The sequence below is a fragment of the Anguilla rostrata genome, chromosome 5, assembly GCF_018555375.3.
Source record: "Anguilla rostrata isolate EN2019 chromosome 5, ASM1855537v3, whole genome shotgun sequence".
Taxonomy (NCBI): Eukaryota; Metazoa; Chordata; class Actinopteri; order Anguilliformes; family Anguillidae; genus Anguilla; species Anguilla rostrata.
This window is the reverse complement of record NC_057937.1, coordinates 17,252,340-17,280,318: the sequence shown is the minus strand read 5'-3', so window position 1 is coordinate 17,280,318 and position 27,979 is coordinate 17,252,340. Positions and strand designations below refer to the sequence as shown.

Here is a 27,979-nt window from a genome sequence, read left to right as displayed (position 1 = left end):
GGGGGGGAAGGGGTCCTCAAACACCAGGGCTAGAGGGCTGAGACTCAGCTTGTCGGACACCGGGGCATGCAGGCTGCGTTTCGGGCCTACCTTGTCATCCAGGCTGTCGGCCACAGAGGCGCACAGGTCCCCCAGGTTGGGCTGCACGTGCCCGTTCACGATCTTCTCGTTGAAAACGTAGATCTGCGGGGTGGGGGGGGGGAAGGGGGAAGGGAGGGGAGGGGGTTATTGATGGACCACGGAAAGGCAACCCCCCCCCACCGAAGCAGCTGTTCGGGGAGCGCTACGACGACTGCGACGTGAAGCGATGGACGATGAAAAACAGCACAAACAGGACGAAGATGTTGAGGAGGTCCTCGAAGAAAAACACGAAGATGAGGAGGATGACGCCGCACGCGATGTGGCGGCACATGGCGGCTCCTGTGCGTGCTGACTGGCGGAAAAATGAGCGAGAGACACAGAGAGAGAGAGGGAGAGAGACAAAAACAGAGAGAGAGAGAGAGAGAAAAACAGACAGAGACAGAGAGAGAGATAGAAAAAGAGATACAGATAGAGACAGAACAAATGCAATGCAGAAAGAGAGTCCTCCCTATTGTGCTTTCAGGCAGATAAATCTCCCAGCATGCTCTGCTCTGCATGCCCCCTGGCCCTCTTCGATCCGCTACTGTGTTGAGTGACATGACCCAGTTTGGTCCTGGCTGCTCCCAGCATGCCTCCAGTACAGGCCACGCCCACACAGAGGAAATGGGCATCTCGGGCGCTCTCTGCTGATTGGTGGAGGCCGTAAAATTCTCCATTCCCAAAGGCTGACGCGGTCGCCAGAGAACCACACCGTTACACCAGCTTGTGACTCCTGTCGACGAACGCAACGCCGACCTTTCTAATTACAACTGACATTTTCTCTGGATGTAAAGAGGAGCACGGGGAGTTTAACCTTTTCATGTATTTTGTGTTTTTAACTTTATTCTCAGGGGGAAAAGCAGAGAGGGCTTTAGTTTATTGCAGAACGGAAAGTGCCACAGAGGGAAAGTGAATTTGGCCATAATTGAATTTTAAAATGCAAATGTTAAAAAAAGAGCAGAAGACAACAGCAAGTGCTTCTGAACCAGGGATGTTGAGGGGCCAAATAACATCCTGTACCCTCCAAAAAAAGGAGAATAGAACCGCCACTAACAGAAAAGAAAAGAAAACAGTTTATCATAAAAGAACTGGGGTGATTTCATTTGTTTAAAAGATTAAAATAAAATCAGTGATAAAATCCAGTCCTCACTATACTTTGACATTGTTGAGTAATAAATATGCTCTGTGCTTATAATTACCAGTGAGAGGCCTACTAATAGGCTACTAATGGATTTCCACATTCCCTGATGAGCTCTATGAATGGAATTATACCCCAAGAAGCTTTCCTGGCCTGACTTGAACTGAATTATGGGAATTGTAGGCAGTTCAGAACACTGCATCACACGACGCAGCTTGATTGGCTGAGACACTCACCTGCCGTCCATAGGCCACCTCCACGCTGTCCAGCGCGCTGCGTCCTGGCGCCCCGACGTCGCTCACGAAGCTGGGCTGGAACACGGAGCAGACAGGGGTCAGGTGACAGGGCACGGCTATGACACGAATCACACACAATGCCTCCAGTATCTCTCCATGTCTTCTAGCATCCTTGTCAAGTGTCAACAGCACCATACACTAAAAGGTGTGTGAGTGCGCGCAAATGTGTGTGTGTGTGTGTGTGAGTCACTATCTATATGTGTGTGTGCGTTTGTGACTGAGAATGTCTGCAGTGCACCTGTGTATGTGTGTGCGCATGAAAGTGTGTGAGTCACTATGTATATGCTATGAGGTTCTGTGAATGTGTATGGTTGTAAGTGCATGAGTGCATGCCTGTATTACTGATCCTGTCTGTGTATGTTTGAGTGTGTAAGTATCCGTCTGTGCGGGTGTGTGTCTATGTCTGCATGTGTACTTGTGTGTGTTCACGGTCTTGTGTGTTTGTGTGTGTGTGTGTGTACGTATGTTTGTTTGTGTGTGTGTATGCGTTTGTGTGTGTGTACGTATGTTTGTTTGTTTGTGTGTGTGTGTGTGTGTGTGTGTGTGTCAGCCTCCGTCTTCATCTCCTCAAACATCGCAGCTGTTGGTAAAAATCCACAGCATGATGGCCATCGTAGCGTGAAAGCCTCAGAGAGGAACATTCCCCACGCCCGAGCGCTCATATTTAACTGCCAACAGAAAAGCCGCTAACCACCCCACCTCAGGGCACACAACACACAGTTTCACACTAATACGGGCTAACATGGCAACACACAGTTCATACATTTCCACACTTATGCTTAGACTAAACAAAGAATATAGATTAAAGTGCAAGATGATACTGCAATACTCTACCAAAAAATACATAATAAAATATTACAATAGAATTTACCTATATATTATAATAATGCCATGTATATTTTTTGACGGAATAAAGATGTCATTAATTGCCACTGCGATGTAAGACTTCACTGAAGATGACAGTGATGCTGAGGGGAGGAGTGATGTAATGGGGGGTGGAGCCATCAGATGAGACCCACTCCCAACCCAATTCATGTGTGTGTTGAAAAGGCACAATTACAAACCAGAGTCGGTGTTATACTCACTCACTCATTGGCCAGTCAAAGAATACGATGGTTGTGTGGCTGAGATGCACATTAAACTAACTGTAAACCTGAACTGCAGAATCACGATGCATTAAAAATACAAAATATCATTGAAATTAGTTTGATAGGAAACTTCCGGTAGGGGTTTGGCACGGAGGGTTAGACCGTGTGGGCGTGGCAAAGCAGGTGTAGTGTATGTTGTGGACTGGGCACTGAAGGCTGAGGGGGCGTGGTATAGAGGCGAGAGGGTTGGGCCGAGGGGTCGTAGCTCAGATGGCCAGAATTTAAAAAAAATTTACCACTGGACAATAATTAAAGGAGCCAGTAAACATGTACCGTGTGCAAACACAAAATGAATCATTATCCAGACCCAAGTCATTTATTTGTAAAATGCATACTAACATTGCAGGCTAGTCAGCAGATACTCCTGCACAAAGACATGAATCATTTTCCTATGCAGAAATAAAGTCGGCCCTCATAAAGGAGGGAGTGTAAGCTCACAAAAGGTGCAATGTTCTGTTCTTCTTCTGAGAAGCTGCTTTGCCCCATGGATTCTCTTTAAGATTTGTTATCTGGAGGGCTATACATTTTTGATGGAAGTAATGAGAAAGCCTTGTGTACTCAAAGTTGGAATTTTACTCCTGACTGAGTCATCCTGAGAATGAGGTTCCTTCAGAGTTCATCGCAAGATAACAGTACGAGTGTGTGTGTGTGTGAGAGTACAAGTGTGTATGTGTAAGTGAGTGTGTGTGAGAGTGCAAGTGTGTGTGTGTGTATATGTGAGAGTACGTGTGTGTGTGTGTGTGTGCGTGAGTGTGTGTGTGTGTGTGTGTGTGTGTGTGAGAGTACAAGTGTGTGTGTGTGTGTGTGAGAGTACAAGTGTGTATGTGGGAGTGAGTGTGTGTGAGAGTGCAAGTGTGTGTGTGTGTGTATATGTGACAGTACGTGTGTGTGTGTGTGAGAGTGCAAGTGTGTGTGTGTGGGTGTGTGTGTGTGTGTGCGTGAGTGTGAGAGTGCGTGTATGTGTGTGTGAGAGAGAAAGAGAGAGACAGAGAGAAAGAACCAGCAGTGCAGCATTATGGGTACTGGACTGCTCCTTGCGGGGTGAATGGGATCACTGCAAACAGTTCTTTAGCCACCGTGCTCACCACGGTAGAATAAACATTCCTCCAGCTCTGAGAACCACAGCGAAAAACGCCTCAAATGTTTTCCTCAGATAAGGGGAAAGGAAGGGAGGAATTTTCCCTGGACTGTTACAAATAACCCCGAGTAGTGGGAAGGCGTATTTACCGAAAGTGATTATGTAAATGTTCACAGCCGCAAAATTATTCCTTATAATGCTGGTGAGAAGCAAATTTGCACAGAACTGATGAACATCCCAGTGTTGGAGTTTGTGTGGTTCCAGGTTGCCCATTCACACTTAGCAAATTCTCTTGTGTAGAGCAACTTACACGGCTTACATTGTTTTATACATACAATCCATTTTATATAACTAGATTTTTTTTCCCTAAGAAATTCCATTTGTAACTGTGCGTCGTAAGAACCCTCAAAAATTTAAATATGCACTGAAGATGACTTGCAAAATTCAGTGGCTCTGATTTTAAGATTTAACCACATTTCTATGGTAAATACAGTGGTACAGGTTCTTAAATATGGACCAGTGCTTTATTGCATACAATGATGGCTTTGAGAGCAATTTATTATATATTATAATAACAACGCTATATCATATTACTTAATAACTGCATAGAAGACGCTCTCAGTCAGAGTGACTCACAGAACTGGAAAACATTAGTGTTCATTTCAGGAATACCAAAAGTGAAATATCTCCAAGAAGGCACATAAGGCCCATTTATAATCATTATGTAATGTTTGGATTGTAGCAAAGGTAAATATCAGCATACAGCTAAAACATGTTTACATAGCTATACCGGAGCTATAAATGATCCCAAAAGGAAATCCAAAGAAAGAAGGAAAAGGATGGTTATAGAGAGTCAGGGGAACAAAGGTGCAAACTGAAGATCTGAAGGGGGGGGGGGTCTTTAGCCTTTAGAGGAGAGGTATGGTTTCTGTTGTTCTTACTGCGGTGCAATAGCAAAGTCATAGCAATGGAAAATCTGGCCTTAAGTGTTTTAACTGTAAGGTAACTTAAGGATTCTGGTCCGGTTAAACGGATCTCTGGTTGCTATGGAAACGGCGCATTTTTTGGCAGAGATGGAGGATGACGGTTAGCCAAGTTTATTAATATTCTACGGCGGTAATGTAGTTCGGCGAGGAAATAAGCATTCAAAGTGTAAACTGACAAAGAGAGGCCGACCGGTACGATCAGGACAAAAGCACTTTACCGCCAGGTTCTTCCAATGACCTGTTCAGGTACGCAGCTGAGTGCAACAGAATGTCTTTCTCACACAGAGTGACGCATTTCAGAACTCTACTTGAGGACACATTTTGAGGGACACTACAGGCGGCTTAGAGACATTACAGGTGGTGCGTCTAAAGATGTCTTTACGGACACAGAGAGCTAAACTTGCGTGTTTATTTGCGATATGGCACGTGTTTTCACCGGCGAACTTCAGGACTAAACGGCACAAAATGATTTTAGAATTGTAAAAGTGTGTCTGTTCTGGATCCTAGCAGACGGTAGTGTTTCAGTGAACAGTGGTGCGTTCATTGAGTCTTGTCTCGGTTCCGGATGCTTGTGTGCACTTGTGTTTCAGTGTTCAGGGGCGTGCTTGTCACTGAACACGCTGAACTTGAGCGGGAGAGTGTTACTGAAGGACACGCGGCGGGGACTGACCTCCACATCCTGGGTGAAGTCCAGGGCGTCCTCCCCCGCCCCCAGGAGGGTGTGGAGCACCCGCTGCTTCAGCTGCTCCCACTGCACCAGCATGGACTCCCTGTGGTACTCCTCCGCCAGCAGGAAGGTCTGAGAGAGAGAGGGAGAGAAGGGGTGAGAGACAGACAGAGGCAGGGAGGGCAGATAAAGACAGGGACACAGATAAAGACATGAGAGAAAGAAAAAGATGGGGAGAAAAAAAGGAGAAAGAAAGGCAGGGAGGAGGAAATAAAGAAAGAGGGAGAGACAGAACATGGAAGAATGGGAGAAAGACGGAACAAAAGAGAGCAAGCATGAGAGAGAGAAAGAGTGTGAGAGAGAGAGAGGTTGAGGAAGATAGTGAAAAAGAAGACAGGAACAGAAGAGAAAAGTAACGCAAGGCTGAAATGAAGAGGAAGAATGGCAGTCTGATTGGTTCACGTCTCAGAAAACGGGTCACGGAATGCTCTAGAAGAGCGGTCTGCAACCCTATCCTGGAGACCCTGCTGCAGTTTTGGTTTAACCTCAAAATCACCTACTAACTCAACACCCAAGAGTCCAGGTGAGGTGAACAAGCCTAACCGTTTAATAAACATATTTAAATCCGTCTTTTTGAGACGCTAAACCTTGGCCCTGACTCACTGCGGTCGTTAAAGATCCCTTATCACAGAATAGAGGGTTCCACGGTGTCTGGGCTATGTTCCCAACCAGGTTCTCCCAACCTGCCGCCTAATCATCCCCCAGTTTATTTGGCTAAAAACCGTTCTCTCTCCCTCTCAACCTCAGCTGATATGTGGAGACCCTTCTGGCGCAAGATGGCCGCCGTGCATCACACAGGTGGGTGCTACACATTAGTGGTGGTTAAGGAGAGTTTCCACTCATCAGTGTAAAACTTTCTGAATATTGGAAAAGTGCTATATAAATGCAAGGCATCAACATCATCATCATCATCATCATCATCACAAAGTTTTGTGTAACGGGCGCGTCAGAGCCGCACACGATGCCGCTGGGGTGTGGCGATCCGGGGACGCGGTGGAGGAAGCCGCTAAGTGGGTCTTGCCCTTTGGGCGAGGCTGCGGAAAATGCCGGAAACTGGGCCCGGACCCTTCCGCCGCTCCAGATTTAGGCTGGAGCCCCATTAAGAGTCTCAAGGCCTCCCTCTATTTTCTCTCCCGTCAGGGGAGCGCTAGGTAATTGAAAAGATCTTTCTAATTAAACCTCTTCTGAACTTCTGCCGAGGAGAAACCATTAAAGAAAAGCTAATATTAGCCCAAGCTTAGCGGTTAAACACAACGAGTGAGGAGGGTATGACAAAGGACCAGGGTACGACGTGGCTGTGTTCTCCTTCCTATGTACATGAGTACTCAGGGAGGCTCACAGGGGTGTTCCTGAACAATGAACACAAACAGGTAGAAAAATAAGCGAGGACGCTTCGTACGAGAGCGGAATGCTTTAGCGGAGCAGATGCTAGCCTTGGGCTGATCGCGCTCGTCTGCGGCGAGGTGCGCTAGCTACGAGGAGACGGGAGCGCTAATGTTAGCCCGAGGCCGGCGGGGGCTATATTTAGACGCATATTGACGGACGGAAGGTGAGCGGCGGCGGAGCGGAGGCATTGATTGGAAGGAGAGAGGGAGAAAGAGAGAAAGGGAGAGGGAGAGAGCGAGGGAGGAAGCAGCCGAGGCGAACGGAACCCCACCGTCCCCGTCGTTTCCTGCCACTTCTCCTCCCACCAGCGCAAAATGGAACGACCAACAGGAGAAGCACGGGGGGATTATGGGGGATACAAAAGCTACTGGAGTTACGAAGGTTACTTGGGTTATGAGGGGTTACTATGGTTATTGGGGACACAGGGGGTTGGTGAAGCTACTGGGGGTACTGGGTTTACTATGGTTAACGGTGTTACCGTGGTTACGAGGGTGTTCCCCCAGAAGCAGCAGGCATTGCGAAGGGGAGTGTGTGTGTGTGTGTGTGTGTGTGTGTGTGAGAGAGAGAGTCTGGGGAGTGCGGAGGTGGTACTTACCCTGCGTCGTGACTCCTCGATGGTCGACAAAAGCGCATTGTCCCTCTCGTTCTTCAGAAAACCCTGCGAGGATACACACACGCACACACACACACCAGGGGGTTAAACTCTCTAATAACCTACTTTCCACAGTGCACACACCTGCCACTCCTGCAGCCAATCAGAGCACGGAGACCCTCCCCTTCCTCAGAGGATCACCGTTTGCTACAAAAGCTCAGAAATGCCATCGTCTGAGATCTGTAAAAAGGGCACCGAGGAGGAGTGCTGGGAAATAGGCTTATAAGAGTAACAGCGCAGATAGAATATTAACACTGCTGACATATCGGCAGAATCGGCAAAAAGGGTATTCAGATGCACTTACAGAGCACACGGCCATCTGATACTGAAGAGACGGTACCTTTCACACACAGGCACACACAAGCACACATCCACACACACACGCACACAAGCACTCACACGACTGCACACACACATGCACACACACACAAGCACTCACACGAACGCACACACACACACACACACACACACACACACACACACACACACACACACACACACACACACACACACACACACACACACACACACACACACACACACACACACACACACACACACACACACACACACACACACCACACACACACACACACACACACACACAGACAGAGTGGTCTAAAAGTTTTCCGAATGCTGCACAGCCTGTATATTAAAGACAGAAGCAGTCGGTGTGAGTCGCCCTGCTCCCAGCTGGATTCTAGGCGATGCAGCCCTTGCGCATGTGTGCGCACACGTGCGTGTCCGTGTATTCGTGCGCGCTAGCATGTGTGTGTCCATTCACACGCATTAGGGAGGTGATGCAGAGAGTGTGCACTACGCATGTATAAAGGTTGGGCGGATAGCGATTGTATGCAGTGTTGCGTCTGTGTGGGCGAGCCTTTGGCGCTGTAATAGAAGGGAGGGTTGTGGGAAATGGAGGCTGGAACACTGTTGGTCGGGAGGGCAGCGGGTTGGCTGTGAGCTCTCAGTGGGCGTGGCTTCTCGGGATCGGCACACTGCAGTAAACGCAGCTGCAGGCTCGCTACTGGAGATCATTGGCCACAACGCCCACCTCCACATGACACATGGCTCCGCCCCTCAACAGGCCACTGTCTACTTCCAAAGGACCGTGCCCCACCCCCCCGAAACCATGACCTGCCCCCAAAGCGTCATGCCCCACCCCCAAAAGCCTTGTGCACCACACCCAAAGCACCACGACCTGCCTGTAGAGCCATAGCCCAACCCAAGAGCATCAAGCACCGCTCCCAAAGAGTGATGGCCCACTCCAGAAGCATCACCGCACGCAAACCACCACAACCAGCCCCCAAATGCAGAGACACAGGCTAATGGAGCCCGTTTACAATACAGCCCTCTACTAGCCAAACGCTTACACCACATACGAAACGAAAATCTGTCACACCAACACACGCTGCGAACGAACACAACCGCCACACTGAAAGACACAGGAATACTGTACCGCTCCACCCCGACCCCACACACACATACAGGCACGCACACACACACGTGCATACATACATACACACAGACACACACACACACACACACACACACACACACAGGCATGCACACACACACACACACACACACATACAGGCACGCACACACACACGCGCATACATACATACATACACACAGACACACACACACATACAGGCACGCACACACACACACACATACAGGCACGCACACACACACGCGCATACATACATACACACACACACACACGTGCATACATACATACACACAGACACACACACACACACACACAAATGCGCACGCATACACGCTCAGACACACACACAAATGCGCACACGCACGCGATGCTCACACAATCGCCGCGACGACAGACGAACAGCAGCCGCGTCGCCCACTTCGCTCACGCGGTGAACATGTTGCAGCTAATTAAAGACACGCAGAAGGGAGCAGAAAAAGCCCCGAAACAGCCCCCCTCCCCCCACGTACTGCCAGCCAGGGAGAAAAAGCGTCTCACGCGGGCGAAAAGGACCACGTCTGCCTCCGAGCCCGGGCACGCACCGGCACCGCCAACCCGCCAGGAGGAAGGAAGAGGGCACCGCACGCGCCGCGTGTGTGTGTGTGAGCGTGTGTGTGTGTGTGTGTGTGTGTGTGTGTGAGTGTTAGTGTGTGCTTGCGTGTGTGCGCGTGTGTGCGTAAGTAAATGCGTGCATGCATGTTCTTTGTGTGTACATGGGGCGTATGAGGGTAAGTGAGTGGGGATGGGTGGGGTAGTTTTTGGCGGGGAGGGGGGCGGCTAATACCTCCGTGCACCGTAGAGGAGGTTACTTCAGGTCCCGTAGCACCCTCCCCGAATCGAAAAGCGCCTCACCTCTACTCGCCGAGCCACCTGAAACCGAAGCGGTCAGACACAGCGGCGCAACGCACGCCAACGAGAACAAAAGAGGAGCAAGAAGCGTCCCCCCCAGTCCCCTCGCCTCTCAGAGACAGACAGGGCGTCTACGAGGACCCCTCACCTCCACAGACAACCCACGGTAAACACCCCCATTAATCAGCGCACACCCCCCCCCCCCCGGAAGGGCGGCCTACGCCCATCTCCCGACGCTGGGCGTCCCGGAGACCGCTCCCCATCCCCCCGCCCCCCGCCGCCGAACCTGCGGCCCCTCCCCCCCTCCCCCCGCCTCCCCGCTAATTACATCGCATTACTCGGAGATAGGCGGGCCAGCCGGACGCCCCCCCCTGCGTTCGACATTGATTGACATCTGTCACACGCGATTTCCTCCCCCCCGCCGCCCCTCGCCTGTTCTCGGTAGAGGGAGCGCGGGAGTCTGGGTGGGGGCTGGGTTGTAGAAGGGTTGGGGGGAGGGTTAGGGTTGGCGCTTAAGGCTGTGGGCGGCTGACTGTTGGAATTGCCTACGCAGCAACGCTACGGCTGGAAAGTGCTTATGGATCAAGATCTCTCTGAGCCCCGTGTTAAATTCCGCCTCGCTCTCAGGACGTCGGAGGAGGCTTCCGGGATCGCGATCGCCACCGCTCGTCTTCATTATTGCCCAGTCACGGGCACGTCGACGTTCGGAGCGCCCCCTAGAGGTCGACCTGCCCAGAAATAACAGGTTCAGCCCAGTTAATGCCCGAGGCTGCTGGCAACACGGCCATTTTGTTCCCTGAAGCCTCGAACCCATTTCGCCACCACCAAACCCTAAGACTGATCTAAAGGGTGCGTGAATCTCAGATCCGGAGGGATAAAAAAAAAAACGGTAAGGTTCGTCTCCGAACGCTTCGCGGTACAGGAGACGGTAACGGACAAAAAACGGAAACGCCATACGCCGACCGCGTCGGTCCTAGAAAAAAACGAACAAACAGCCGAAATAAACAGACAAAACCGAATTACGAGGGAATCCTGGTGGTTTTGTTCGCGTTTAAACAAACTGGCAGGCTACAGCCGCTGATAGCACGCCCACGTGATTTCGCCGCTGCCAGTAATTGTTCACGAGTAGCGGGCGAAGACGACCAGACGCCCGGGTAAGCGCCGGCGCGTCCGACGTTCCGGAAGGATCGGAGAACCCCGCCGTACTCGGCGCGTTTTCGGAGAAACGGACGAGGCAGAGCCGTTTGGAGGAGTCATTAGGAGACGTTTCGCTCGCACACAAACGCACAAACACACACGTGTGCCCATACTAGCGACCCAACTGCGCGTTAAAAATAATAAACGCGCACACATAAACAGAAAACGGCGACAAATGACACGCACAACCATTTTCCGCATCAAACACAAGCGGTTAGAGACCACAGCCTAAAAAGGAAAAAAAGACAGCTCTTCAGTAGCCTCAGAATGTCCTTGTCCCTGAACGCTCTTTCCCAAAATGCCGTTTCAGACCTGAATAAAACGGTTCGACATGGTATGGCACGGAGGAACAAACAAAGACAGCAGACAATACACAGACCCATAGGACCCAGCACATTCTGTGAAACCACCCAGCCAATCAAAGCACGGACTGCTCAGGTTCACAGTTCTAGAATCCTACGGCGACATGCTATAGTTCCGTACGGACTTGCCTTGGGAGCGATCCCGTAGGGGTGGGGGTGGGGGGTGGGGGGGGTCGCTGGAATAGCTGTCAGACTCTTTCTCCTGCGTTTAGTTATGAGCAATGACCGCGATTGAGGAGGGGTGAAACCCCACCCTTCATCCCCCTGGCTTCCAGGGGCGGCCACCGGCGATAAGCATCAATCACCACCGCCAACATCACCATCGACCCCACCGCCATTACCATCACCATCACCATCATCATCATCATCATCATCATCACCTTTGTCGTCTGTTCCACAAACCGCCTAGCGCCCGGCGTCGTCAGAGAGGAAACGGAGACGGTGAAAGGAGAGGGAGAGAGAGAGAGAAGGAGAGAGAAAGAGAGAGAGAGGCGAGAGGAGGACGGAGGCAGACAAAAGGCGGAGGTCTGAGCGGAGACGCGTGGAGGCGATACTCACTCTGTGCCTGGAGCTCCGACCGGGGGGGCAGAGCCGCCCGGCTCGTCAGTGATGGAGGGAGAGAGAGAGAGAGAGATAGAGACAGAGAGAGAGGAGAACAGGAGAGAGAGAGAGAGGAGAGCAGGAGAGGAGAGGAGTTGCCACACTAAGTTTCCGCGCTCCCCCGACGCCGCCGTGTCTTGCGCTCCGGAAGGCTCCGGCAGACCGAGGAGCAGGCCGGATCGGGCCGGTTCCGACCCGTCGGGGGCCTAACCCGGACTCGGCTCGGCCCGGGTGGGCGCCGTCGTCCTCCCACCCCCACCCCCCCTCCACACGACCCGCTCCAGGCCCAGGCCTCCCCATGGTGGCCTACCGGTCCGAGCCCAGTGAGATCTGTGCCACACGAGGGGTTACAGTGGGTCGTTTTATTGTTGGGAGGCGGACTGTACCATGTCACTCCTCAGACTCGGGAAAGGGGGGGGGTTTCCAGGAGAAGGATGGGATAATTTAACCGTGTTGCTTTCTCTCTCTATACCCCCCCCCCCCCTACACATAATCTTGTCATCCTCCTCCTCTTCATCTTACAGGCCCGCACACATTTCTTCTTTTATCAAAAAAAAAAACCAAAAAACAAAAAAACATTTCCTCTCCCTCCCTCCACCCCCACCCCGCAGATCCTAGTGCAATGCAATTATGATAATGGATTTTTGCTCTCCCCTGATGGCTTCCGACATCCTGTCCTGAAATTGGGCTAATAATCCTTTTAAGAGTCATGTTTAGTTAATGAGCAGAGGGGCTGCGGCTGCAGGGGCGCTCGCAGGCCTGCGCAGCCGAGGCAGACGCGCCGGCTGCGAGGCTGAGCGCGCCAGAGCTCACTCCGGAAGCTTCCGGAACTACAGCGCGAGACAGACAGAGAGAGAGGGAGAGAGAGAGAGAGAGAGCAAGGGAGAGAGAGAGATAGGGGGAGAGAGAGCAAGAGAGAGAGAGAGATGAGTGAGAGAGGGAGGGGAGAGAGAGAGAAAGAGAGGGAGGGGTGGAAGAGGATGGAAAGAAAGAGCAGGAATAAGAGAGACGGGGGTGGAGGAAGAGAGGAACAGACAGACAGAGAAAGCGAAGGAGATGGAAAGAGACGACGGGAGGGGGGAGGGAGGGAGGAAGGGAGAGAGACAGAAAAGAGGAGATGGGGGAGGGAAGAAGAGCGCAAAAAGGAAGGAAAGAGGGGAGGACGGAGCGCTTCAGCCACTCTGCTCCGCTCCCGCCATCTTACCGCACTTACTGCTCTCCCTCGCTCTCTTCATCTCTCTCTCTGTCTCTCTCCTCCTCCTCCTCCTCCTCCTCGCAGCGCAGCTGACGTATGAAAATTTCCCCGTGGCACACGCTAAGAGGAGGCCGCGGTCACGCGTGTGCGGGGGGAAGGGGGGGGGGGGGGGAATTTGACGGCTCCTTTGTCTCCGGACTCCGCCTCTCGCGCGCGCGACTCCCGTCTGACGGGTTAGCGGTTCGCGTTCGCGGTCGGCGTCGCAGATGACCGGGAGACCCGGTCGGCCCCGTTTCGGTCCAACGCGGTGCTTGAAAACAAAGGAACCGCCGCGGAGCGAGCGGGCTTCGCGGGGTTCGCGGGAAACGCCACACGCTTCGAGCAGACATGAAAATGCCTGGCAGTAATACTCTGCCGGCGCTCAGCGGTCCTTTCATACAGACATTTATTTAATGTATTATACGTGCATAAATCTATGCGCATGCATATTACATGCGTAGCAAAACGCACCTGCTATGTTTCCATGGCTGGTGTATGACTATGAGCAGCAGCCTTTATTTTATAGCAGAGGCATTTTCTTATTTCAGTACAAGTAGCAGAATGGAAGGAAAGTGCCGGTGGGGGCTGGGTAGCTCTGCTCTGATTGGCCGGTTCCGAGGCCCAGTAAGGACACACATACCGACACAGAGGGAGCAGTGCTGACGCCTTTTAGGAGCCAGGACACACGCACGCAGGGGGGCACACGCACGCCGTGTACACACACACACACACACGCACGCGCACACATGCACACACACGTAAACCGCATACACACACACACACACACACGCACGCACGCAGGGGGCACACACACGCCTTGTACACACACACACACACGCACACGCACGCACGCACGCAGGGGGGCACACGCACGCCGTGTACACACACACACACACGCACGCACATACATGCACACGTGCACACACATACACACACGCACGCACACGAGCACACACACACACGCACGCACACACACACGTACGCACACGTGCACACACACACACACGCACGCGCACACACACACGCACACGCACGCGCACACACACACGCACGCACACACACGCGCACACACACGTAAACCGCATACACACACACACACAAGCATACGCGCACACATACACGCACATGCTCGCAACACACCTATATTTATGCATATATGTACTGTGTGAAATTATTAAATGACTTATATTATTAAACGAGGTGCTCGTGCAGGAGAGATTTAACGCCCTGGATTTTTACAGCACTCATCATGGGGGTACAGCACCAACACCCACTCTGCCAACACAAGGCCACAACAGGAGCATCAGCTTTGGGACTCAAACCTACAACCCTCCTCCAGCATGTCCATTTCCCCCTGAAAATCAAAACTGATTCACGTAGACCCCAAATCAATGAAAAGCCCCAAGACCCCTCAAAACAAGCAGGCTCCATGTTACAACACGTCTAAAGTACAAGCCTGCAGCACATCTCACATGGCTACTGTTGAAACACAATGGGATGTCCAGTCATTTCTTAAGTAGGAAATGATACTGCTGGAAAAATGGATCCAAGGTGGAGTCACCATGGCAACTGCCCCACCCCCCCCTGTTGGTCATGGTCAAGATACCGTTTTGTAGCAGGGGGGCCAGAAGAAGCACACGCAAATTTCTAATAAGCAGTCATGCATGAACACACATGTACGCATTTACACGCGCACACACACACACACACACACACACGGCTCCGCGAGGCAGGAGAAAGTGCAGTGACCACTGCAGAGAGCACTTAAGTGTCCAGTAAAGCGGATGGTCAGCGGCAGAGAATGAGTGCACTGCCAGTAATATCCCTCCCCCGCCCCCGCCCCCGCGGTCGCTGGAGGCCTCCGGTGCATCCGCACGCGGTGAGGCCGATGGGGGGGGAGGGGGAGAGGGGGTCAGGGCAGAGTAGAGGGTGGGGGGGAGGGGTGAGGTCAGGAGGAGGGGCTGTAGGTGAGCAGGGGAGCAAAACGAATGCAAATCCGGGTCCTCCTTTTCTGGGTCTTCCACGATGTTTGTCGTGTTCCACAGCTCTCTGACATCACAAAGGACAAAGAGCGAGGCAGAAACTGACTCAGATTTTTACACGCAAAACGAATCACCTACAATCTGAGCGCTTATTTTTTGCCCCCTCATCTCTGCACGTACAACAGGCCCGTGCTGCCCATACGTTCAAAATTTTTAAAAAGAAATAAAAAATGAATAAGCTATTAATAGCGATAATAAAGAAACGAAAAAAACAAAAAAAGACGATCCTGAGGGGCTGAATTGTATGCAATGGATCAGATCGTCCAATTGCGTACGGGTTCGGCGTCTGGATTCACGTTTCCGTGTTAACGACGGCGCGGTTCTCTCGGCCGCCGTGCTCGCCGCGGACATCTTAACTCCGCTCCACCACCGCCCCGGCTCCAGGCGACATGGCGGCGAAACCCCTACAGACGCTGTCAATCAGACCGAGCCTGACGGAGACGGGCCTCTGACTGACAGCCGAGGCCCGACTCCCCCAGCCCGGTGGGGGCGGGGGGCGAGAGCTTCCTGTGCTCAGCCCTCTCTCTCTCTCTCCTCGTCCCTCTCTCGCTCGCTCTCTCTCTCTCTCGGGGGGAACGCGGGTGTCTGAGAGGGGAGCGGGGCTCTGGCTCGCCGAAGAGAGCGCGCTCGCAGAACCATCAGCGGTTTTTGCGAACGCGAGCTGGCAGCAGCTGTGGGCTGCCATTAACTCATTAGTATGCGTTTACCATCCCCCCCCCCCCACCCCCACCCCCACCCCCCCTCACGCAGACAAAGGAACGCCAGCACTGCTCCGGCGTCTCTCGCTCCCTCCCTCTTTCTCTCTCTTCCTCCCTCTCTCCATCGCTCTCTTGCTCTCTTCTTCCCTCCATCTTTCCCCACTCTCTCCCCCAACCCTGTGCTCTCCCTCCCCCTCCCCTCTCGATATAAGGAATGTCGCTACCCTGTGGTAATTGTGCGTTTATTCTTACAGAACCCTGCTGCCGTGACGCCCAGCCTGGAGGCGGGGCTTGAGTAACAGTGAGAGCTGATTGGTAGGACGCTGATGCGTCCCCAAAACCCAACCCCCCCCGCCCAAACACAGATGATCCCGTCCTCACATTCCCACCCCCAGACCTCTTTTCTTATCTAATTACTTCACATTACATTGCAATCTTTACAGTGTGCTTCGTGTCTTTGCATCGACGTTAGTGGTATGAAATTATCATTTGTTTACATTTATAAGTATGCATTTGATTTATATTATGGTTTTTATTATTTTTATTTCTATTATGCATCTGGGCCGGCATAATGAACTTGCATTTACTTCTTTAATGTTAACGTTGGCACATAAACTCGCTGGTCTGGGAATGTTGCTCGGGTAATGTAGTTATCTTCCCTTACACTGCAAGCCGCTATGAACAAACGAATGCAGTGTCAATTTTAATGTAATGTACTGACCCCTGGAGCTAAGACTGTGGGCTCAAACCTTGGCGCAGGGGTGCACGACTCCGGTCCCGCAGAGCTGGTCTGGAATAACTGGTTGGTTTTTGTTCCAACCAACTGCATTAGGTTTAGTTTTCTGACAGCTCTATAAGCCACCCTGCTTCACTCCTGTGCTAGAGCACAGTGAGATCTACAGGCTAAACCTGCAGTCTATCGCTGTAGCTGGTGCGTATACGTACGTCAGGGCGAGATACGACCGAGCTAATGAGATGATTAGGGGCGCAGGTTCACACGAAATCCAGAAACGGATCGGCCGTCGCCGTGCACCCCTTACCTTGGCGAAACGGAGAGCAAATCCGCACGATGACCGCGTCCCCGTCCCCCCCCCATTACGCAAGATTCTCAGCAACGGAGGTGTGGACGGTAACGCTTCAGACACCGTGACTCACTAAATAAAAATAAAAATAAAAAAAACGATGAAATGCATTTTTTTAAGCCACGGCCTTGAAGACACGCAACACAAGACTGCTTTTCCTTTACAGGGGGGTGATGAGGGCAACAGAGACCTGGATTGACGTCATTTGTCATCGTTATTTTTTTATCACAAAATGTCTGCAATTAACAAAAGAAACATCGGCGTGAAACCGAAGCGAAAAATAAAGCCCAAAAACGAAATGCCCTAAAAAAAAAAAATCTTCCACAGTTCGCCTGGCCTCGTTATGGTTCCGTCCCGGTCTTCTTAAAGTGAAATATTCAAAATGTCAAGCTGCAATGTTCTACTGCGAAATGGTCACTCAAAAAAGAGCAGCCTCATTACACCGATGGGGTTCTGGAAGTTTGGGGACGGGCGTGCGTGCAAAATTACATCCTTCCCTTTCGAGCGCATTTCGTGTGATGTCATGTCCCTTGTGCGCACGCCCCCGCGCCACGTTGGTGACATCACGGATGATGCGCTGGGCGGATGAGACGAGACTAACACACGCAGCACAGTCTTTTTTTGGCTGGACCGCAACAGCGGGGCCAGCCCTACAAACGCGAATGTCTGTGACTGAGTGACTGAGTGAGTGGTGAAGTTACACCATTGGTTGGCCGGTCCAGCCATATACTAGGTTTTGACCTGGTCTTGTTTTTTTTTAACATTACTGTGAAATACAAGCAAATGTACAAATATAAAACACGCATGAACATGAATATCAATCCACCACAATGCAAATCAGGTCTCTTATTTTTACCACCTATCTGCATGTACAACAGGAATCAGGTCTGTGTGGAAGAACCTTAAAAAAACAAAAAAACAATAAATAAAAACAAGTAACAATCATCTTAATTAAAATTTTGAACTGATTATGATCCTAATGGGTAAAGGTAGAAAACTGACCAGTAAACAGAAACACCTTGTCCAGTGTCCATTAAAAAAATGATATGAAGAGTAAGCACGCCACCCTGATTCTTCAGCATGGTGAAATTCGACCACCAGTTTCTCACATTTGCGACGACCGTTTGCATGGTAACGTTTAGCGGGCATCTCTGAGGACGGCTGTGACTATTTCACGGGCATCTCTGAGGACACCCCAAGACTATTTTTGAGTAGTAGCCCAGTTAAGGACCTATTTCTTGAAGTGATGCTGCACAGTGAGTAGACCAAATATTTCCACCAGTGACTTCAAACCTCAAAATGAAGACTATAGATCTTTAGTCACAATGAACTCATCACAGGTAATTCCATTGTGTAGTTGGCTTAAATGGTAATAAATACACAATACTAACTTGTGGTATAATATAGGAGTGCAGGCTGCGGGTATAAACATTCAGTTCAGTACACTTCAGTTCAATACGATACTCCAAAACCATGATGCAGTGCTGAAATAATTCCTGCTGCAATACATGTGATACAATGTTCATTACAAGGCCCAAAACTATACTATCCTGGGCAGAAGTGTATATATAGTGGTTAGTGGTTAGTACTGGGCCTGTAACTTCCAGGTTCGATTCCCAGGTGTGGCACAGCTGTTGAACCCCTGGGAAAGATATTTAACCTGAACTGCCCAGTAAAATACCCAGCTGTATAAATGTGTAGCTTGTTCCAGAACATTTTTGAATTTCTAAAATGTAAAATGTGAAAGTGATTTAATGAATCTTGGTATTTGAGTCTCAATAATGTCCTTTGCTTCTGCAAGTGCAAAACAGCACAATGATTTATTACACGCACCATTTGAATGGTTTTTAGGTAAAGAGTTAACGTGTTAGGAGACATTCAATGCTGAAGGACTTCCCATCATTGGTTGGAAGTGGGAAGTGTTGTTGTTGAGATTCTGCCTGGAGGGGAGGTTTACAGGGACAGCTTGTGCCCATGTGAAAGGCACGAGGTCTGAGCTGCCAGGGGTACGACCCAGTAAACTTTAGAGAAAGAACACGAGTTCAGCCTGTTCCAACACGGAGTCGGCAATGCATCTGACAGCAGGGTGGACGTCGTATGCAGAGAGGCATTCTCACAAAAATCCACCCCCACATCCGCCAGCCTCTCACGTCCAGCTGACTTCATTCCCTCTCGGAGGGAACGGAGAGGTGCGTTGTGGGTAACAGGGCTGTGACGTAACAGGGCTCCGTACCTGAATGTCCGTGTCCTTGACCGGCTCCAGCGGCTCGAAGGTGGTGGCCGCGCTCAGGCTCTCCAGACGCTGGGAGATGTGGAAGATGTCCAGGCCCCTCGAACCCAGCAGGATGGACCTGTCAATCACGCAGACAGATACGAGACCAATCAGAGAGGGATGGCGGAGAAAACTCAGAACGACAGTCTACAGTCCTTCAACCACTATCATGAAAATACTCTAAAAGTTAAACAACAATGTAGTAACCGTGACCCCCAGAAATAGTTTAAGGGTTGGCTGAAAAAAGGAAGTGTTTTTTGTATGGGGGGGGTAAAAAGAGAGGCATGTTACTGAGATACCTTTTTATTATTTACAAGCATAATATAGCTAGTTAGCTAACGTCTGTGAATTTTGCAGTACATTCTAAACTTCTTTCAACCCATGAGATTCTGACACATACCACCTAGGAGTATTTCAGTTGTTTATTATTAACGTTATCCAATCACATCAATTCAGGGCTTGTTTCACAGGACATTATCGGCCCAAATGCACGTCTACAAAGTTTTATCAGCGTTACCGAATTCGCTGCTGTTTTATGCTCTGTTAGAGGCAATGGCGTGCAAGGTCAGTCACCGCATATGCCTCCATTTCCCATGGTCTCCTTAGAGTAATCGGATTCACACTCTTTTGACACGGTTAGCATCTCCCCAGTGTCTTTCATCAACAGGCTATTTAATAAAGTTGTCATCTATAAAGTTCATATTTTAGATTGGCATGGACAATATCAGTTTGTTGTGAAAGAATTTAGCTGAAACGGGTACACGTGACGCTAGTCTCACCCAAGAACCACCTGTAGATGGCATCAAAGGCTGCTGAATTTGAGGAATGGGGTTGAGCAAAATGGTGAGAAAAACTTACTTTAATCCCCTTCTTTGGCCACTTGACTTACACAAAAGACTCACATAGCCTGTCAAGTGCTGTCAACTATGTTATGCAAAAAGTCTGTTTTTGTCCCATGTTAGCATCGTTTAGAATTACTTTCGAATTATTAATAATAAGTTAAACAAACAAGAAAGTAATTATTTATGTGGTCTTCAGTGTTAATTATTCATGATAAGACAGCAGAGGAAATATTTAGGGGGTATTACTGCGTGGTCTTCAGAATGTTTGTTCCTTAACATTCTAATCGCGCGTGTGATAGCATGCTGCAGGGTCCACATGCACTGCTGTTACATTCTGCCTTCTAATGCTGTGGCCAGGTTAGCGTTTGGCATAATTAAAAGATGGTGGGTGGTTGTTGCATCGTAATTTCACCGTAAGCCTGTTTTTTAATTTTTCTTAATGAAATGCAGCAAGTGGTGCCGGGTTATACGTGGGAGGCGTACCACCTCGCCTGTAAAATGCTGGGGGAAGCCCTGAGTAAAATCCGAAATTTTCTGAAAAGTCCATCCTAAATTCAGCCTTTTGTAATGTTTTCATCGTGTGCGGTTTGAGTAATGAGTGAGGTCAGTGAGGTCATACAATTATCACATTTTAAATGTCAGCTGAGCAATGATACAATTTTGGAACGATTGCACAAAGCAGCAACACTTAGGAGTGAGAATTGTGAAAAGGAAAAGATTAACTTTTCAAATCAAAAGTGTGACATTGCGGAAAAACTACTCGTTACCGTTTGCAGCACTTAATTAACAGAATGTCTGTATGCACTTATCTCAGAAAACATTTCATTTCAAACCGACTTGTTTGTTCCCTCAATACTGAATATTTATTTTACTTGCACTTCTCCCAATCAGATTACATGCAAATGCACATGCATGCTGACACAATGAGGTTTAGATACGATACGATACGATAATACTTTATGGTCTGATTACTCGGAAATTTGTCTTGTGTTGTGCCAACGGTTCCATAAAATCACGAAAGACAAGCACAGTACTACAAAAGACATTAAAAAGAAATACAACTGAATACAATCAAACCGAACTGAACCTATCATTTAGCATTTGAATAGACATTGGGATAAAAGTGCATTTATACCTTTTCAGTCTATGCTTCCATACCCTATACCTCCTCCCTAAACGTAAAAGCTGGAACTCAGAGTGCAGCACAAGGGAACTATTGTCTGCCAATCTCAATATTCTCTGATTGTACTCCTCTCGAAATATCTGTATCACTGGAACACCGAAAACCTTTGAACGTACATTAAAAACTCTAAAAAGCTTTGATTTAAATTGAACTGAGATACTATTGTACCAACCTGTAACGCCATAAAGAAATATGCTCTGAATAATTGAGCTATAGTATAATAATAATAATAATAATAATAATAATAAAATCTGCTTGCTTGCTCCATAGGATCTCAGTCTATGAAGAGAGTAAATGTGTTATTGCACTCTGTTACATAAACAGTCAGTATGTGCCGTCCAGGATAGAGTGGAGTCCACATAAACACCCAGGTACTTATAAGATGATACTTGTTTAATCCTCCGACTATGAATCGCCACTGGAGGAGGGTACTCATCCTGTGGTAGGCCAAAAATGATTTATTCTTTCTTTTCTGTATTTACTACTAAAAAGTTTGTTACCAAATCACACCAATCAATGAGCTTATCCACTTCTTCTTGGTAGCAAGAAGGGTACAGACCTGTGAAGAGGTTTTACCTGTTTGCAGACCATGTGCAATGAGGAAATGTCACCTTGTTTTGGGATTTTAATGAGTAAACGTTTGGCATTGGGCCGCAGTGACAGATAAGGCTCTACAGATTGCTAACACACTGATAACTGGACAAGCCAAACTGGCCTTATCCTCTATCTTATTTAAAGTTTCGAGAGTGTTTTGGCAATTTTGGCACACATTCCCACAGTACAGCACCTGGCGTTTTGGCGAACGTTTAGTCAGCAAAACCCGTGGCTGGAACGGAGGATCAGCAAAATGTGACGGACGCAGGCAGCGTGCAGCCGGGGGGCCGTGGAAGGTCACATTGAGCCGCCCGTAGAAAGACGAATAAAACAAAACTCGGCCAGGCCCGAACCAGACAACAACCCTGCTGTGCAGCGTAGGTGTCTGGGAAATGGCGTGTTGGTCACGGCCTCGCCCGAACGCACGGGCGTGGCAGCACCGACAGGGTCGACCGCAAACGTGCTGCGCGGCGCCAAGTAAGCCGCGAGCCCCGCCGAGTGCGGTGGCACCGGAGAGTCGACGTCGGGGGGGGGGGGGGGGCCGCGGCTGTGGTCACGCCATTCAGGCTCCGAACTTTCATTTCACGCAGTCAGCATCTTGCAGGATTATATAAGCGCTATCGACTGTTGCGACACCACTGCGCAAAAACATCGATCCAAAATGGCAGATCTTCCATCATAAAGTGCGCGCGCCAACTGGTTACGCTAGTGACGTGTTCGAGTGACCGGCGGCACCCTCCATCCGTCAGTCTCTCCCGCCCGCACGTAGGAGGCGACGTCGGGATGAAGCCCACCGGACAGGCCTCGGCCGAACGTCTGCTCAGCGTCCGGGTTAATGCGTGCACAGAGGATGAAAGCTCGTAAGCTTACCAGCACCAGGGCTGCAGATGCCTCTTTGAGGGGGTGGGTACACACCCAGCACAGACTGCAAATTTCACATGCAGGGAAGACTTAACGTCACAGTACAAATTATTTTCCTTCTAGGAAGACGGGTCTGCATTTTCTTCAGTGCATTATACTGAATCCATTTAGCAGATGCTCTAGGAGGACTAAACTTAATTTTATTACACGTAATTATTTAAATTATTAAAATATTCTTAGACATTCACATCTCATGAATGTCCTTTTCACAATAAACACGATCTAAACACTATTTATTTTCATTTTGACTTCAAAACATGTACTTTTTGAACGGCTTTTTTCATTTTATAATGACACATTTCCAAATGACTTCATTCCAAATTAATTTTCTATTTCCAAAATAAAATGATTTAATTATCTACCTAACTGTTTACACATTTATTTATATAATTCCATATTTAATTATAGAATTAATTATATTGTTTTGGCATGTTTTGTCCTTCATACTTATTCAGAGCAACTTACAATGAAAGAGACCGTAAGTAGCCTACATCCTCATGTATTATGTGAACAAAGCCAAATCTGGCTAGCAACATTCCCAGACTAGGGAGTGCAAGCGCTTTTGTTTTCCAAAATAATTTTTTAACAGGTTATTTTTGAACCTAAGCATTATTGCAAGTATACCAAATGTATAAACCAAAAATAAAAATAAAAACATTGCTCTGTGCATTGCAACAGCTTCTGTCACAATAGCATTGTGAAAGATAACGAACTAGGCCTATATCCAACTGATGTAGACGGATTCATTGACTGACTGATAAGGTTACTTATTGGACTTATCACTTATCAGACTGAAGTTACAATACTTGCAAGCTATAGCAAGAAGTGTTGATAGTCTGCTTGGGCCTATCTTGGCGACTATAATTAAGATGCCATAAAGTAGGAATGAACCATGCAACGCTGGTTCAACAGTCCACTCTTAAATTAATGGCATCATTTAAAATATTGCTTAATGGCATAGCTAAATGACCTGAATAATCTACTCATGTTGCTCTTTGAAGTGTGCATGCATAGGCCCTGCAGACTTATTCTGAATGATTTCATGACAGTTCACATTGGCTTGCATTCATTTTTGGATGTCAAAGAAACCCTGCGTGTGCTATTTTCTGTTCCAACCAATCTCTTTATTAAAACATTGCTTAAGCCCCTAAAATTGTGCCAAAATATATTATGACCAGTAACATGCTCAGCATTAATAAGTTCACCGATTTTAGCTGTAGGGCTATCAATTAAGCCATACAAAATGGAACATCTTTCAAATGGGACCACTCGGCACTGAATTTTACAGAAAATTAAAGCACCAACTTAGTCCAAGAACCAATCTGACTGGCTAAAAATCCATATGTTCATATGAAATATTAATTATGTATGTTTCAGACATACCATGGCATTAAGAGAGTAGAACATCCCTCAGAATAAAATGTCAAATTAAAAAAAGGAATTCTAATTAAGGTTGGAAAGAAAACCAGCATACAGAGTGGTTCTCCAGGACCAGGGCTGGAAACCCTGAATGTAATCTATTGACTTGCACTTGTCTAGGGTTCTGGTTAGCCTCACTACCCATCAGAATACCGAACTTGGGAGAGTGCGCTTGAAAAGTGACACAGGAGCACACAGCATCCTGTTACTGCACATAATACATACCAGTGCTGTTCCAGACATTCTAATGCCTGGTCAGCCAGTACATACCAGTGCTGTTCCACGGACATTCTAATGCCCGGTCAGCCAGTGCATACCAGTGCTGTTCCACAGACATTCTAATGCCTGGTCAGCCAGTACATACCAGTGCTGTTCCACAGACATTCTAATGCCTGGTCAGCCAGTACATACCAGTGCTGTTCCACAGACATTCTAATGCCTGGTCAGCCAGTACATACCAGTGCTGTTCCACAGACATTCTAATGCCTGGTCAGCCAGTACATACCAGTGCTGTTCCACAGACATTCTAATGCCTGGTCAGCTAGTGCATTCCAGTGCTGTTCCACAGACATTCTAATGCCTGGTCAGCCAGTACATACCAGTGCTGTTCCACAGACATTCTAATGCCTGGTCAGCCAGTACATACCAGTGCTTTTCCACAGACATTCTAATGCCTGGTCAGCCAGTACATACCAGTGCTTTTCCACAGCCATTTCTGGACTTTGGCAGCAATTACGTCGCACCCTCTTGCCCCTGCACTTTTGGTCGTCTGAACCGCTTGGCACTCTTTGGGCATATTTCAGCACAAATTTAAGGGGCAAAGGGGCACAATCACCAGTGTTTCCCACAGGTTGAGCGTTCATTTGTGGCGGTCGAGTCCGTGTACGTGCTCAGGGGCGGAGTTGTTTGTGCTGATTATTAAATTGCACAGACAGAGTTCACATTTTGAGTCCGGGCAATTTATTTATATAGATATATTGTGTGTTAGGGCACTTTTATTATTTTATTTTACTGTGGCTGCGTCTCCAGATGCAAATGAAAGCTGTACGGCACTTTTCGCAAGAAGTTGTACCGACAACACAGAGAATGAGCAGAATGCAAAAGAAACCAAAAATAAAACTATTTTTGCAGTAATGGTCTCAGTAACAGAAAAACCTTTATGCTATCAGGATGATTTGGATGATAATATAATCACATACAAATTCTAAACATAAGTTAAAGTCTTTAAAGTGCCTGATATCCAAAATGCCCTCATTTCCAAACACAATGATTTTCATCTATTTCAATTAGAGTAAGTAGGCCTAACTGTTAACTGTAACTGTTACTATAACAGTGATGTTATGGTAACCTATCTATTGTGCAGTTTCTCCCTCCTCCTCCTCTAGTCTAATTTTTTGAAAGAAGAATTTTTCTATAGGCTACTCATCTGTCAGGAGAGAAAAGTTAACATTTTCATAAGAAAACTCTAGCTGTCTAACCTAACGCAAGCTGGGTGAAAGCTGATGCTAAATGCTAGCTAGCTAACATTAATCCAAATAATGTTGATAACCTTGCAGTCTCGGTTAGGGCAGAGGACACGTTCTTTTGAAGAAACAATACATGACAACGGCTAAATTTTACAGATTTTGAAAAGCTTGACACATTTTGTTACCTGGCACAGATAAAGTTGCACGACTGCCCTTCTAATTATATTTGTTTTCAGTCACTGATCTGTCCTCCCCGCCAGCTACGACAGGGAGGGGGGAGGGCCAGCTCACACAGCAAAATGAGAGTCGGCTGTATGACACTTTGACATTTAAAAGAAAAAATAACAAATACAAAAGTATAGTGTGTTGCCTATAGAAATAAGCAGCTAAATACCAAAAAATCTTTTTGGGTAAGGGGAAATCTATTTGGGTGGGCCGCTCAAATCAATTCATGGTATGGGAAACACTGAGTCACTGACATTTCACGTTTACCTTTAGCAGATACTCCTAACCTGAGCAACTCACACAATTTATAATATTTACACTGTTTTTGTGCCTTAGTACTTCTTGACCAGAGTACTAAGGCACAAACTCAGTGAGGCCTTTGGCTTGACCTGGCGGGCTGACCTTGGAAATGCAGCTATCAGGTATTGCTGACCAATGTTTCTTGTGTAAAATCAGCTGTCAGGGCATAACTGGTGGATTTTCAGAGATGACCATCTTCATGCTGACAGTCAGCTAGATATGTAGTGAAACAAACAGATTTTACATGGGTGTACATTAATTCTGAATGATTTTCCAGGAAAGTCACAAAGCTCAGAAGATCCCTTGCCCTTTTCCACTAGAAGATGTGTAAGAGCACTGGCACCTAACCTCGTAATAGTGGGTTGCAAAATTACAGTTAGAATATGGCTCCCAAGCCTTCTGGTGGCGACGTTATTTCATACATCATAGCCTGGTACTCACGCTTTGACGTCAGCAGTGTCTTGTGACGTGCGGGTGAGGGTGCGGGAGCGCAGCCTCTCGCCAGCTTGCTGGATCTCCTGTAGGTTTCTTTCCACATGAGGCAGCTCAGAGATTGCCTCGGTCTCCGCCGCGAGCTGCTCTGCCTGCTGCAGCAGCTCTCCGAACCCCTCCGCGTCCATAGCGTGCACCTGACTGAATTAAATCCCGATATCCTTACGTCAGTTCATTCAAAAAACGAACTGTCTGAATGTAATTATAAGATCCAACGGATTCCATAAGAAATGTCTTACTCCAGCAACCGATACGCCAGCTAGACAAAGCAGCAAAATTTTGTTTAGCAACCAATAAATAAAGCTAACTAAGGTTTCTATGAACAAGCGACTGTCAAAGCATTAGCTGTATAAACTGGGTTAAATTGGCAAGCTAGCTAAAGTATCGATAATTTTGAAGTTTTGATGACAGTTGCATACTTAGCAAATAGCTAGCTAAAAAAACAAACAGCAAAACCGAAGCGTTCATGACATGCTTGCGATCTTTAGACACAGGAACGAATGGCTAAAACTGACACTTCTTTGATCTAGAGGCAGGTATTCAGGTATTTAAGTTAGGCGTATCGATATGATCACAAATATGGAGCCAATTTAATAAGAATGTTCTTAACTGAACATTATAATGCGGATGTAACAATCGAAAGCAATGGAGTTCTAGAGCATTAATTCGGAATTTTGGAAGAACCATTAAACGTATTCTTCGAAGGATTAACTTGCGTGCTGTTACGATTGTTCATTGTCCATTTTTGGTTGTGAAACGGAAAGCTGCTGTTAACATCTTTTTCGCAAATTGAAACTAATAGCAAGTAGCGGCTAACTACACGCTGAATTTAGTGTGCCAAGACAAGTTGCCCTATGGAGCAGCAGTAGGCCGAGACAGACGAACAAGCTGCCGTATTCAAGACATGGAAGCTACTATTACATGCAAGAACGTACCTCAAGGTTTTGTACGATGTGTGAAGATTCGGTATTGTGATCCAAATGTAGTTATTTTGATCGTTTAGACCTCATTTACTGGCGCCTTCTTTCGGTTTTCACAACCAACCATTCAACACACATTACTCCCGGCTCTTGTTCAACTCAACGCTCATTGGACAGCCATAGATCTCCCATAAGCCTCCGCGCCTTGTAAAACTTTATTCAGTGCAAACAAAATGATTCCAAATGTGCGTCACA

General features: G+C 48.1%; 1 protein-coding gene across 3 annotated transcripts in view; it reads right to left on the bottom strand.

Annotated features, from left to right (window-relative positions):
- The window catches only part of nup93 (nucleoporin 93), a 41,919-nt gene extending 13,978 nt beyond the window's left edge, over window positions 1-27,941 (bottom strand). For 2 of the 3 annotated variants that reach the window (XM_064335431.1, XM_064335433.1), the window contains exons 1-7: window positions 27,740-27,941; window positions 26,754-26,945; window positions 19,324-19,441; window positions 7,475-7,537; window positions 5,437-5,565; window positions 1,495-1,569; window positions 91-183 (exon numbers count right to left, since the gene is read on the bottom strand). In XM_064335431.1, coding sequence (XP_064191501.1) covers window positions 91-183; window positions 1,495-1,569; window positions 5,437-5,565; window positions 7,475-7,537; window positions 19,324-19,441; window positions 26,754-26,932 — 657 coding nt within the window. In that variant the 5' untranslated portion in view covers window positions 26,933-26,945; window positions 27,740-27,941. Of the gene's footprint in view, window positions 1-90; window positions 184-1,494; window positions 1,570-5,436; window positions 5,566-7,474; window positions 7,538-11,992; window positions 12,235-19,323; window positions 19,442-26,753; window positions 26,946-27,739 lie in introns of those variants that run through there. The other variant, XM_064335434.1, reaches the window with a different exon arrangement.
- Between the last annotated feature and the right edge of the window lie 38 nt (window positions 27,942-27,979).